This window comes from Notolepis coatsorum, assembly GCF_963971535.1.
Source record: "Notolepis coatsorum genome assembly, chromosome: 8".
Classification (NCBI taxonomy): Eukaryota; Metazoa; Chordata; class Actinopteri; order Aulopiformes; family Paralepididae; genus Notolepis; species Notolepis coatsorum.
The window spans coordinates 127291958-127305803 of record NC_140172.1 but is presented as its reverse complement, the minus strand read 5'-3'; the positions used below and the strand labels follow the sequence as shown (position 1 = coordinate 127305803).

The window sequence follows — 13846 nt, the reverse complement described above, 5'->3', positions numbered from 1 at the left end:
CATCTTGAACAAGCCTTTACCCTTCATGCTTCATGCAAGCCATTCTGAAGAAGGTGTGTTCACACCGAAACGTCATGATTACAGGCTGCCAATAAATTTGGAAAAACCTGGAGTGCGTGCCTGGACATTATGTTGACACATAACACAGTGAACTTTTTACAGAAGGGATTGTGGATATGTCTTTTTATCATCCCATGAATCAGGAAATGCTGACTACAGTCATAAAAAATCTATGTTGTAATGTTTTTTGGTCTAATTGTACTATAAATCAGGCTATGAATGATATATCAACAAACCCCTCTGTAAAAAGATGCAGGGTATATATAGGAAGAAATGTGGAAAGTATGGTGTGTGTAGGCAGGGAGAAATGCGAGGCCCTGTGCGAGATTTAAACGCTCGGTATACATTATGCATTGTGTGAAGGAAAGGGGGGGGGGTCGTTTATGATTCTTTGATCGTCAGTAACGGCTTTCCTTAGTACGACATCATACATTGATCGGATGGATTGCAATGAAATGAATGGACAATCGAGCTGGAATTAACGTTAGATTCCTCTTACCTGTGGCCGATGAGTCTGGAGAAAAAAAAATTCCAATAATTTGATTTCGATCTGCTAGATCCATTTTCCGTTTGTATGATGCAATAAATGCCGAAAGCATATTGATTCTTTTCCCCAATGCACAGAGCGCCACATCCGGTTTAGAGTGGAGTGCAACTCGCCCCAAAATCCACCAGGCGGCGGTATTGAGGCGTTGAAATATCAGACAGAGTCCAGCTGGCTCCCGGAGCCTTCCTGGATGAATTATGAATGCCAATAGCAAATAAAGGAAATAACGTTCATAAAAACGAGTAAACTCGTTGTGGCGTTATTAGATTGGCGGGCAATAACGAGTAAACTAGTTTTTGGTGCAGGATGTGTTAAGCAATCGCATAATCAAAAAAAATTATAATCTTATTAAATCAATTTACAGATTACAACCTTTATTTATTGGTTAATATTTTGATCAAAAGTAATTTAGTGTATTATTATGGCATTTACACTTAAATTAGAAAAACAAAAGTAATCTGTAAAAATAATAGTTTTTTTTTACAGTGTAGCCAGGTCATTGAGCGCTAGCCAGGTCATTGAGCCCTAGTGTTAACAGGGCAGTTGGGTAGTTAATTATCATACTTGGGGCCGAGGATAAACAACAGGCCCTCTTCTGTACCCGCTCCAGCTGGGATGGAAGGGCTCGTGTGATGGCAGCATTCCATTCAGGGGCAGCATACTCCATTAAAGGTCGTATGTATCCAGTGCATATGGTTAGTAAGTCATCTCTGGAGACGGAAAAGCATTTGAAACGTGTGAGGAAAAAGTATTTCCTATTAGTGTTTAATAGTCAGCATCTACCTGGCTGTTCCAGCGAAGGTCATTCTGATCAATGAGAACAAGGATCTTGAGTTTATCGGAAATGTACATAGGAAATGATTGTGTGATAAGTGTGTTATGTTATTAACTATGTTTCCTGTACTGTAGGCCAACAGCAACAGTCCAAGACGACTGTCGGACAAAATCTTCCACATAGACATCAGACCTATTCTTCATGGTGGTGCAGTAAGTACCTGTACTAACTAACTTGAACTATTACAGGCCAATTATGTCAATATTTATGAACATGAGCTACTCTCTCCCAAAGCCATAAAACAGAGAAGTAAGAATCAAACTTGTGATGTCATCAGGTATAAAGACTGGAGCTTCTCCACAGACAATGAATGGGAGATAGTTTGTGGACCGATAGAACGTTTGTTTGAGGGTTTTTTTTATACCTAAATGAGCTTTATTCTATAGTGTTTTCAGTGCCATCTTTACTATCTTTCCCAGTGCATTGTCTATGGAGCAGATTCAGACTTTATATCTGATCTCATCACAGGTTTGCACTTTTAGCATTATTTAATATACACAATATACAATGGGGGTGACAGTGGCTCAAGAGGTAGAGCAGTCGTCTCGTAATCCAGAGGTTCCCGGTTCGATTTCTGCTCCTCCCATGCACTTTGTCGAAGTGTCCTTGAGCAAGACACTGCACCCCTAACTGCTCCCAATGAACAGTTTGGCACCTTGCATGGTTGCCTCTGATGTGAATGTGTGAGTGTAAAGCGCTTTCGATAAATGCAGCCATTTATAATATACTATTTATATAGTAGGAATGACATTTATGAATTCAGAAATTTGATGTTGTTCCTCTTTAAGTGTACATGTAAATGTACCAAAAGCTAATAAAATAATTTTTTTCTTTTTACCATAGAAACAATGCTGATTTATTTTTCTAACAATCTCCCAAGGACACTTAATCTTTTATGTTTATAACAACAAAATTAAATTATGTAGATCAAGAAATAGCATAGCCTAAAGATTTTTATGGGGGGATAACATTTGTAGTTCTTAAGTTAGAAATATATTTTATATACTTAGTACTGTGAATAGGATGTCTTAGGAATTAAAATCAAAACAAAGCATTACAACTAGGGATGTCCGATATTATCGGCCTACCGATATTATTGGCCGATATTGGCATTAAAATGTAATTATCGGTATCGGTTTTCACATTTATTTAACCTTTATTTACCCAGGCAAGCAAGTAAGAACAAATTCTTATTTTATTTATTGTGAAAAGTATGCATACTGTTGTGTTTTTTTGGGGGGGGGGGGGGGGGGGGGGGGGGGGGGGAATCCCGCATATATCGGTATCGATTGATATCGGTATCAGAAATTAAGAGTTGGACAATATCGGTATATCGGTAAAAAAGCCAATATCGAACATCCCTAATTACACCCAAACATCTAGTGAACTAAAGACCATAGCATTGAGATGAAATGCCCCTTTAAATTCTTGGTTTTAGAAGACTGAAAATGTGGACTGACAAGCACCTGTTTTCTAATTCTATCTTTAGATTCTAACGCTGGGGCAAGTGCTGCTACGGATGCTTTTGCCTGGATCTCGAATTCAGGATCCCACCACGATTTTAGAAGTGATTGATTTACCTAAAGTCATCGAAAACAGTATCATTACATTAGGGCTGGGTGACAAGGACAGCAATTATATCGCAATAAGCAGACAGAATAGTTTCGATAGTGATAAAAGCTAGACCTATATGCTATGCAGGCAGAACCAACAGGACCACAAATAGTTCCTTCCCCTAAGCTGTCAGACTTATGAATCAAAACTCTACTTAGCCCCCTGCACCTCACTGTATACCTGTGTATATAGCCCATAGCTTATGTAGACTTTATTTAAATTATTCTTTTTTTTTATCCACTTTTTCTCCCATTTTCTATATTTTCTCCCATCCCAATTTTGTATCATCCAATTCAACCCTCCCCTGTCACGGACGCTGTTTCTTGCCTCCCACAAGCCGGCTGCAATGTGGACTAAGTCATACATAGCACAAGTCCCCTTCGGTACTTGAGGTAACAGCAGTCGCATCTTTTCACCTGCGCAGCTCGATCTCTCAGTGGCGAGGAGTAACGCGTGGGAGGCTCACGCTGCCCCCGACACTTCCTGATTCTACTGCGCAGGTGCACCAACCGACCTGTAGGAGTCGCTGTCCACAACGCCCGATCCCCACCCATCAGTTTCCCACCCCCTAATACGGCCAATGTGTATTAGTACGGACGACCAGCTAAACTGAAAGCAAATGTGGAGCGCTGGGCTCGAACTGACGAGCCCAGCGTCTCCAGCATTTCGTGGCGAGCGCCTTGCCCACTACGCCACGTAGCCGCCCAATTATTTATTATTATTATTATTTTATTTCATTGGGTTTTTAGCCCTAGTTGCACTTTTGTTGCAACTCCAGTTATCCCATTAGTTCCCCCAAACGTAGGTCTGTTATGTTAAGCTGAGAAATCTGCTAAGAAGCATATTATTTATTATTTTATTTCATTGGGTTTTTAGCCCTAGTTGCACCTTTGTTGCACTTTTTTGTGTTTATTTCATGTTTTTAACAGTGTATGAAAGATTGCGTATTACTGCAAATATATATGTATTTTTAAATAAATCATAGTGGTTAAAAAATGTGGGTCGCGACTTAATGACTAAGGAAAATGTTGGGTCCTGAGGCTAGACCAGTTGAGAACCACTGCAGTCTAGATGATATTTATAGACAATCAACAATACAAAATTTATATATTGCCCAGCCCTTGTTTCCATTATATCACTTAACCTTAATTTCTTTAATTCATTCTTCCTCACAGGATATGATTTCTTTCCTGATGAAATATCCCTGTATCTTAGATACAGAAGCCAAATATAATTTGTGGGAGTTTGACAACCGACTAAAAGTAAGTACCTTTTAAAAAAGTCTACTCTCTGTGAACTCTTTTGGACAAATTGATCATTTTTATACTTACTACAGTATGCGTCTGTGTTATTTTTCTATCAGGCTGCTGATCTGGAAGGCCTTGGCATCTTGAGAAATGACATGATTGTGGGACGTGAAACACTATTACATGATACCCTCCATTGCCTGCGAGAACGTTCCTGCTTCCATGCTTCCACAACGGTTAATTTTGTTTATACTTTTCATTATTTTACTAAATAGGATTCTTGGAAGTCCTTCTCTTCTCTCTTGCTTGCTTTTCATTTTGCATTGCCAATATATAATAGAGCTACAGACCTTTATTTATATACAGAATTACAATGTCCACACCAACAGACCATTTCAATGTTTCTAAACAATAACACAATATGGACCTATGTACACATGGGCAACTTATGATACTCCTGGAACATCCAGTATGAGCGGCGAGATTGTGCATGGAATGGGTGATGTTTTCTAGTGTGAAACACAATCACAAAGGTGGCTTGTTCTGAAGATATACATTTTTTCTTTGATAAAAGCCCTATAGCCAAAAGAGAACTTTGAGCACCATATTTCCCCAGCACCTTAATAACATTTCATACTGAAAAACCTAGGCAAGACTAGCAGGGTTCGTACGGGTGCTGGAAATCCTTGAAAATGCTTGTATTTCAATGTGGTGTTTTCAAGGTTTGAAATGTGCTTGAATTGTGTATAAAGTGCTGGAAAGTTATTGAAATTGTAATTGCACTGTATACTTTCATAATAAATCGCTATCTGACTTAATAGTTAGGTTTTTAGATAAACAAATAAAATTCGGAGAGCGCCTAATTGTTTTTGCCTTTCACGCAAAATGAAGAGGAGTCCTCTCTCGAGCCTCGCCACGGCACCCCCCGCCCCTCCTGAAAGCTTGCTTTAATCCCAGTAACGTTAGTGAGCTAACGTTAGCAAGCTTTTTTTTTTTGTTTTTTATAAATAAACGTCAGCAAGCTAGTGAGCTAGCGTTGCCACAGACGGCTATGTTTATTGTTCATGTTGACAACGACAAGCGACACTGTAAGGTGAGTTAATAAATTCACTCTGAAAATCTGCTCCGCTCTGATAAACTGACTCAGTCTTCGGTCAGAGCGTTTTGTGTGCACAACTTGAGTGCGCTCGCTCTGACACACTGAAAGCCAATTTACCTTAAAACAAGTTTCGTTTAGCTAACGCCATTATGCATCGGAGCTGTGGTTTCGCTGTGATCAACATGGCTAACAAGCAAATCAATTCTTTCTATTTTAAGGAATGTTCTGTAGGATATGTCTGCAACATAAGAAGCCAGCTACTAGGTGTAGCTGTTTGTGTGAAATAACAAGAGAGGAGACTAGAGCATGTGTCAAATGTGCGTCTGTATTGCAACCAATAACATGGGCATCATATAGCTTACATCCTGGTCCCTGCTGGGACGTACCAACTGAACACACCACTGTGGGGGGTTATATAAAAATTCTAGGTTGATTTGATTTTGTATACATTTTAAAGCTAAAGGAGCTGATTGACTGCCTACCTCAAAGTCTGTTCACTTATTTTGCACATTTTCAGTAAATATTTGATTGAAATTTAAGTTTTATCTGGTGATTATTTGAGTGATTGTTTCATATTGGCTCAGCCAGGTTATATAGGATGTCTACATCATTTTGGTTGTTTATAGCACAATAACATCTGATTTAATGTGATGGAAGAAGTGAAATTATCATTTTGTGTAAATATTTAATTTACCACAGCCGCATAAGATGCTGGAAAAGCTTGAAAAGGCACCTTGAAAATGCTTGAAAAGTGCTTGAATTTTGCTTTGGAAAAGGTGTAAGAACCCTGACTAGGATAAACCCATTTCTAATGACATTAAACATTTGAGTTTAGCATTACATTGTCAGCTGTTTTCAATGTCAACAATGGTGTTGTTACTAGACTGTCTACAGATAGGTGTCCATTGATTGATTGATTGATTGAAAAGTTTATTAACAGATTGCAGAATGGGTACAGTACAGCTCAATACATACAATTGTTAAGGGGATGCAGACCAGAGAAAGACTTTCCTCTTGTTTACATTCGCCTGTGCAAATGTATGAACACACAACGCAGGGGTAAAAAGCTAGTGTGATCTCAATCAGAACAACAGGACATATTAGTTAGGTGAGCGATATAAACGACAATGAACAAACGGATGAAAATGTCATACTTGCAACCATGCTAATGTGGAAAGTTTTTATTTTCTCCATTCAAGGTCTCTTAACTCCTATTGGACCTTTCAGAGCAGCACCTTGTGAAAGATTTATTTTATGTCATGTGTCGTCACGTGTAGTTCTCATAGATTTATAACTTTACACGGGTATTCAAGCTATCGCTATTGCTTATCAGACAAACATGTGACATGACTCATTTAAACCATTAACCTGGCCTGCTCGCATCTGTTATTGTTTAATTATTTTTAAGACTACAACCTCACAATTAAGAGTTTTACTTCCAAACTAAGCAATGCGAGAAAGGGAGAGGGGTCCTGGTCGCGTGAATATTAAAGGCAACCAACTTGTGTTCAGATTTTCTCTGATTGGCCACGACCCCCCGCCCCCTTTTGCCGCGAACGCGACGCGGCAGCAGACGTCCCTGCAAGGTCCCAAATTAAATGAATGAAGCGCGCAGCGAACGCGGCAGCAGAGTGTATAATGTTATTTCGCAGAGTGTATAATGTTATTTCGCGGAGCATAATGTATAATGTTATTTCGCCCGTTTGTAACGTCATAACATCAGTGGAGGCCATTTCGCCCGCTGGAGGCTGCTGACTGATTAATAGGCAGCTCTCTTGAAGGTCACTCTCTGCCGCGTCCCCTCTGCCGCAGGGCGTGTGCTAGGGCGGTCACGTGGCCGTGCGGCCAATCAGGGAAACGCTGAATGAAAAGCTGAACACAAGTTGGTTGCCTTTAATATTCACGCGTCCTGGTCATGCAAGCTTTTACGGCTAGGTTGTCCAGTTCCTATTTTACAAGTCAAACTGACGACTCACTAGAGTAAAGGGTTTGCTGGAAGGACAGATCAGCTTTGGGCTGGAGAGAGCAAGTTGAGCAAGTTCCCCCGAGGTATTTCATTATTAAACGCCCATGTTCTCAATCAAAGAAAGTTCAAATCAACCTCAACATATTTACAATCAGGACACCCATCTATATTTGACCTATACTGCACACTTTAGTACAAACAAAGAAAAAAAAAGTAAACAAACATAACCCAATTTATTTTTTTATTTATACTGTAGGTCAAATTCAAAGAGGAGGATGGTGCAGATTATGGTGGTGTGTCACTGGAGTTTTTCACCCTCCTCAGCAAAGAACTTCTCAACTCAGAGCCGCAGATACTGTCAGTCAACGAGGACGGACTGGCCTGGTTCACGCAAAATGTATGTGCTGTATTTTCTGAGTTACCCTGTTTTCTAATATTGCTGTTTCCAATTTTTATTGAATACTCTTAAGCCCTAGCCATATTTTCAGAAAATTTACCTAAGTAAATGGAAGATTGCTCCACTTCTACAAGGTCCATTTGCATGTTCTTGGTATCTAGGGACAAAAGTGATCTCATTCAGCACCTTCTTGAGATCAAGTGTACTATAAATCTAAGAAAAGTAACAAAGGGCAGATGATTTACAGGGTTTTTTGTAGATACAGTACTGAATTTTGCCATCCGGACACATGCAATTTGAAATATGAATATAGAATATTAGGCCTATAAATGATGTCGTGTATGTCATATATGTTATGATGAATTGAAAATGGGGGACCCTGATGTAAACAAGACGGAAGTCTTTCTCTGGTCTGCATCTCCTTATTGTGTGTATTGAGCTGTACTGTACCCATTCTGCAATATGTTAATAAAGTTTTCTATCAATCAATCAAACCTTATTATGGCCAAGTCATACATCTATGGATCGGCCCAAATCTCCTCTTTCCAATGGCAGAGTTAGATCAGGATTTAGTACCACCAGGTGCCCGGTACAGGACAGAAAAGACTGAATGAAATCTACTGTAAGTACAGTTACTTTTGTATAATGTCCATAGCTCCGCCATTTTTACCGGATTGTTACCGGATTACTGCGTTTTTTTCCGACGTTCACAGTCGACCATTTTGGACAAATTGAATGTCGGGAATTGTAGTTTTTTTGCTGCCATTTTGAAGAGGACACCGAGAGCGTTGGAATTTTTCCGAACGACACTTCCCAAAGGCCTCTATGGGGTTTCAAGCTAATTACATCTGTATGCATTTTTTTAATATCTCTTATTACTCGGAATAATAAACCACAAAACTTAACGTTATTGGCATATATTGAAGTGCAGTTCGTTTATCTTCCCTATTTTTAGCATGTAGCAACAATTAGATTTGAAATTATCTTCAAAATGGTGGCACAATGTGAATTGGCTATAATAAGGTAATTTATAAGCCTGCTATTTTATATTCTATAATAATATTTCAAATTGCATTGGTCCAGATGGGAGAATTCAGTACTGTATCTACAAAACCTTCTGTTTAATCATCTTCCCTTTATTCATTTCCTTAGATTATTTGTACACATGATCTCAAGAAGGTACTGAACGGGATCAGTGGCAGTCCTTCATATCTGGTCATTTTTAGCATGGTGTTATTCACTGTCAAAGATGCAAAGAAAAATCATAATTCATATCTCCTTTGTTTCATCACAATTTAAGCAAGCCTAGTAATAGACACAATATTTCTGACACTGGGAATACATTCACTGAGGTCCATAGATGTCCCTAGATACCAAGAATATGCAAATGGACTTGTAGAAGTGGAGCAATATTCCATTTACTTAGGTATGTATTTTAGGCGGATTTTCAGAAAATAGGGCTCCAGGCTTAAAGGAAAACTCCAACATTTTGGGAAATTAGCTTATTTAACATCTTCCCTGGAGTTAGACAAGAAGATACATACCCTTTTTATCTCTGTGCGTGCATTTAGCTTAGGGAACAGTCGCTCCGTTAGCATAGCTTAGCTTCATCACTGGAAGTGGGGGAGGGTTAGAGCCTGACGTTCCCTACAGTCACGAAATACACTCCAAATACAACTCCAAAACGTTCCTGTAAACATGTTGTGACCTGTGTATTTACCACGTGGAGAAATAAAAAATAATTGAATTAGACAATTACGTTTTCTAAGCAGATATACTCTGAACTATTTTTTGCCGAACGACTCCTCTCTGAGCACAGTCAGTGATTTCTACTATTGGGCGTCACGGGGATTGATGTCGTGGATGTGTGTGTCATGTGTATGCCACTACGAGTTGCCCTTAACAGTGACGTGCTTGGTCCATACTGTGTTGTACCTTGCGCTGTGTTAGGGGGCCTGGTCCTTCTCCATTTGTTTCACCCCCCTCCCCCTGCTGGGAGGGGGATGGGCGGGGGCTGTCGAGGAGGTTGCTGTCAACCCCTCTAGGCATCCCTGTGTAGGTCCCGGTCCGCCAGGCCCAGGTCCGTACTCGTTCTCGTTGACCTGTTGGCCTGGGTTAATCCTTTGAAAACTGAAACACTTGTACTGCTTGTATAGCCTGTGTATACGCGCACTTATGTTTTCTTGGTGGGTTAAGGGAACAACCGCCTCCTGTTAAACTAAACATAGGGGGGTGGTTGGTTCTCCGGTGTGTTGGTAGTGTAATGGGGAGACCGGGGTTCGACTCCCACTCGGGGCATCAAAGTTTAAGGTGACGTTGTCACAACCGTTACAGTAGCAGAGTCGACTCTCGGGTTGAGGCCGGGCTTGACCCCGTCTGCCCGAGAGTATGCCCCTGCATCTTTCATGACATCTGCCAATTGTGTCAGCCTCTTCTTTGAACCTCGACCCCGCTGGATTGGGGGATCGGGTTTGTGGAGGTTATGACATGGTGCACAGCATACTGTTAGATCCTGATAAAACTGGCCAGTATCACGTCTTCGTCTGTTTGGCCCTCCATCCAATTCCTCTGCGTTGTGTCATTTTAATGGTCCTGACGTCTCTATACTGGCTGATAAGATCCTTATCTCTCCCCGTTAGTACAATCCGCAAACCATAATAATTCTCCACCTCCGTAAGAATCCGACACCTCGACAACGTGAAATACCGTGAAAGGAAAAGCGTGGTTTTATTTGATAAACAGAAACCTCAGCTCAGATGTTAACAGATTGTATTGTCCTTGAAGAGTCTATTCTAATGATCTTTCGGTGTGTTCAGATTATCGTCCTTTTGCTGTTATGTCCAATAGTGGTCAGGCCTGGTCCTTAGCCTGAACCCTCCTCGTGTTAGCCGAAGCTAATGATGATGTGGCATTCTTCCTCCCCCCCCCCCCCCCCCCCCCCTCTCTCATGAGAGGAGAGAGTGTCTTCTGTGTGATCTCAGTCCTACTCGCTCTTGGTCAGATTCTAGTCTGCCTTACACCCGGAAACACCGTTCGACTTATAGATCCTCGCCGTAGCAACGATAGCCCACCCCTTTCTGGTTGTCATGTGCCGCGTTGTCATGACAACTGCGTTAATAACCTTTCACACTAGGGCTGCAACGATTAGTCGACATAATCGACGATGTCGATTATAAAAAATCGTCGACGAGAAATTGTTGCGTCGATTAGTCATTTAAAAAAAAAACAAAAAAAAAACTTTATTTAATTTTTTTTTTTTTTTTTTTTTGTGCACTACCTATCTTTGTGAGAGTGGCTTCTCAGGGTTCCAGACAACATCATAACATGATGATCCCATAGCAAATTTTGGACATTGAAAACATTGTTCCCCTGCAGGAGATGATGATCAGACTAGACACACAATACATTACACACGTACTCCTCTCACTCACACACAGCGATCAGAGTAAGACACACACATACACACTCCTCTCACTCACACACAGCGATCAGAGTAAGACACACACACATACACACTCCTCTCACTCACACACAGCGATCAGAGTAAGACACACACACATTCACACTCCTCTCTCTCACACACAGCGATCAGAGTAAGACACACACACATTCACACTCCTCTCACTCACACACAGCGATCAGAGTAAGACACACACACATTCACACTCCTCTCTCTCACACACAGCGATCAGAGTAAGACACACACACATTCACACTCCTCTCACTCACACACAGCGATCAGAGTAAGACACACACACAAATTACACAGTACACACACTCCTCTCACTCACACAGCGATCAGAGTAAGACACACACACATACACACACACACGGACTCCTCTCACACAGCAAACAAAAGTTATTTAAAGTACACTTCCACTTTAATTTGTATTATTTAATTTATTTATCTTGTTATGAGTGATTGCTGTATTGTTCTTCAAATACATTTTCATTTAAAGTGGCTTAAAGATCCAAATTCAAATGTTTCATGAGTCATTATTTTAATTTGCTATGGGATCATCATGTTATGATGTTGTTGTTTGGTCCTGACAAGAGTCTCAAAGTCTGGGGTGATGGTAGACAAGCAACTCTGAGGTCATGCTCAATGTCCAATCTGTTCCTCTGCTCTGTCTTCAGCTGGACCAGAGCTGAGAAGCCACTTTCACAAAGATAGGTCATTAAAAAAAAAAAAAAATCCTTTTTTTTTTTTTTTTTTCTTTTTTTGGTTTGTTGTTGTTTACATTGGTTTTCGATTAGTCGACTAATCGAAAAAATAATCGGCAGATTAGTCGACTACCAAATTAGTCATTAGTTGCAGCCCTATTTCACACCATTAAATGTTTCATTCACTGTTGCATTAAAGAGGTCACCCCTCTCCCTCGCCCTGTACCGCTCCGTTATCTTTGTTCTTGCAAGGAATGCAAAACATTCGGCTGGCTGCTAAACATTCTGCTGGCTACTGCCTCTGAACCGCTTCTTCTATCACCGTCTTCCATGCACATTTCGATCTCACCGTTTTAGCTGTGATCATCTCCCCCCAATCTATACATCACATACATTTAAAAAGCACCCCAAATCCTTCAATACCGAACGCCCCTTCCGCCGGGATACTGTTCTCGGAGTAGACCCTTTAGGCGCCTGTCTAGTCTGCAGTGCTCCAGGCACAGGTCGAGTTCTGCTCTTGGGGCCTGTTGCCTGGATTGAGGGATCAAGCTCCTTGGGGGTTGTCTCCCCGGCACGCCGACTGGCCCTGCAGTGTTGTGGGGGGGTAGCCTCTTGAAGAGTGCTTCAGAGCGGCGTCCCAAGGGGGGAAGGGCCTGCTCTTGATTTGGGCCCTGTCCGATACGCTGGCGATGTGCGGGGTGATGTCACCAGTGACCGTCTGGTGGGGTCCCGATGCTGCGGCCTCGTTGGCCTCACCAGGCCCCTTTTTTCATGGGGGTCTTAGCTCTCAGGTTGTCCTAGGGCTGGGACCTCCTCCACGCTCCGCTGCTGCAGCCTTGCCATGGGGTTGGGTTCTTGACCTTCACCCTGTGATGTTGGGGGCTGTGACGGGGGTGTTTTGCTTCCCGTCCGTTCCCTGGTGGCGTGTGGGATGCGCGCCCGAGTGGTTGGGGGTCCTTCTGAACGAAGGTAAGTCCCACGGTCTGCTCACCCTGTGCGTTTGAGGTACTAAACCCGGATCCGATTCCCTCCCATCCTCCTCGGGTCCTCCCCGGTTCTGATGGTTGTAGGGGGCCTCAGCGGGTACATCTGTCGAGCTTTTCGCTCTGCTCAGCTCCTGTGTTCCAAATAGAGCAGAACGTAAAGCTATACGATCTATAACGTAAGGTTATCCTATAACCCTAGTTATATGAGTATAGCGAGCGCTCTGCTCTGACTCACTGAGGACCCCATGGTCTTCGCCTTCGGTGGTGAAAGACTTGGGAAGGAGCTGATTGTGTGGCCACGACCCCGCTTATGTAGGAGCGGATGTGGGTGTGGCCAGGCAGAGGTAAATAGGTGTGTGCATGTGGAGAAAGTTTATTCATTAGAGTTGATAAAGGGATAGTTCCAAATAGAGCAGAGCGCTCGCTATACTCATATAACTAGGGTTATAGGATAACCTTACGTTATAGGTAACTATACATTTACAAATTAGTATTACATTTCATGTCAAACTAGCAAGATATTATCCTTCTCATCCATATACTTCTTCAAAGAAGAAATAATTTAGCACAAACTTGTTCTATCATGAGCTACTTTCTTTTACATATAACTTTCCTGATATAGTAAAAACATTGTAAGAATATACATTATATATCCAATATTGTATATCTAATTATACTGTATGCATTTTGTTACAGCCCAAATCTGACAAGTATTTTAATCTCTTGTCATGCCCACAGGAGTGCAGAGTGACTGATGAGTTCTACCTGCTGGGGGTGCTCTGTGGGATGGCACTCTATAACCGATGCCTACTCAACGTCCTCTTCCCTATCGGGCTTTTCAAGAAACTCCTGGGTTTGAGGCCAGGACTGGACGACCTGAAGGACATGTCACCAACAGAAGCAGAGTAATTATATTCTACTAGCTAAATCA

General features: G+C 41.5%; 1 protein-coding gene across 1 annotated transcript in view; it reads left to right on the top strand.

Moving 5' to 3' along the window:
• Positions 1 to 13846, top strand: part of LOC311233556 (putative E3 ubiquitin-protein ligase HERC3) — a gene marked incomplete at both ends in the record, with an annotated part of 55108 nt that overhangs the window by 40254 nt on the left and 1008 nt on the right. Inside the window, 2 exons of the mRNA XM_084320524.1 lie at positions 7625 to 7765; positions 13654 to 13820. Of these exons, the coding sequence (XP_084176650.1) occupies positions 7625 to 7765; positions 13654 to 13820 (308 nt within the window). The remainder of the gene's footprint in view (positions 1 to 7624; positions 7766 to 13653; positions 13821 to 13846) is intronic.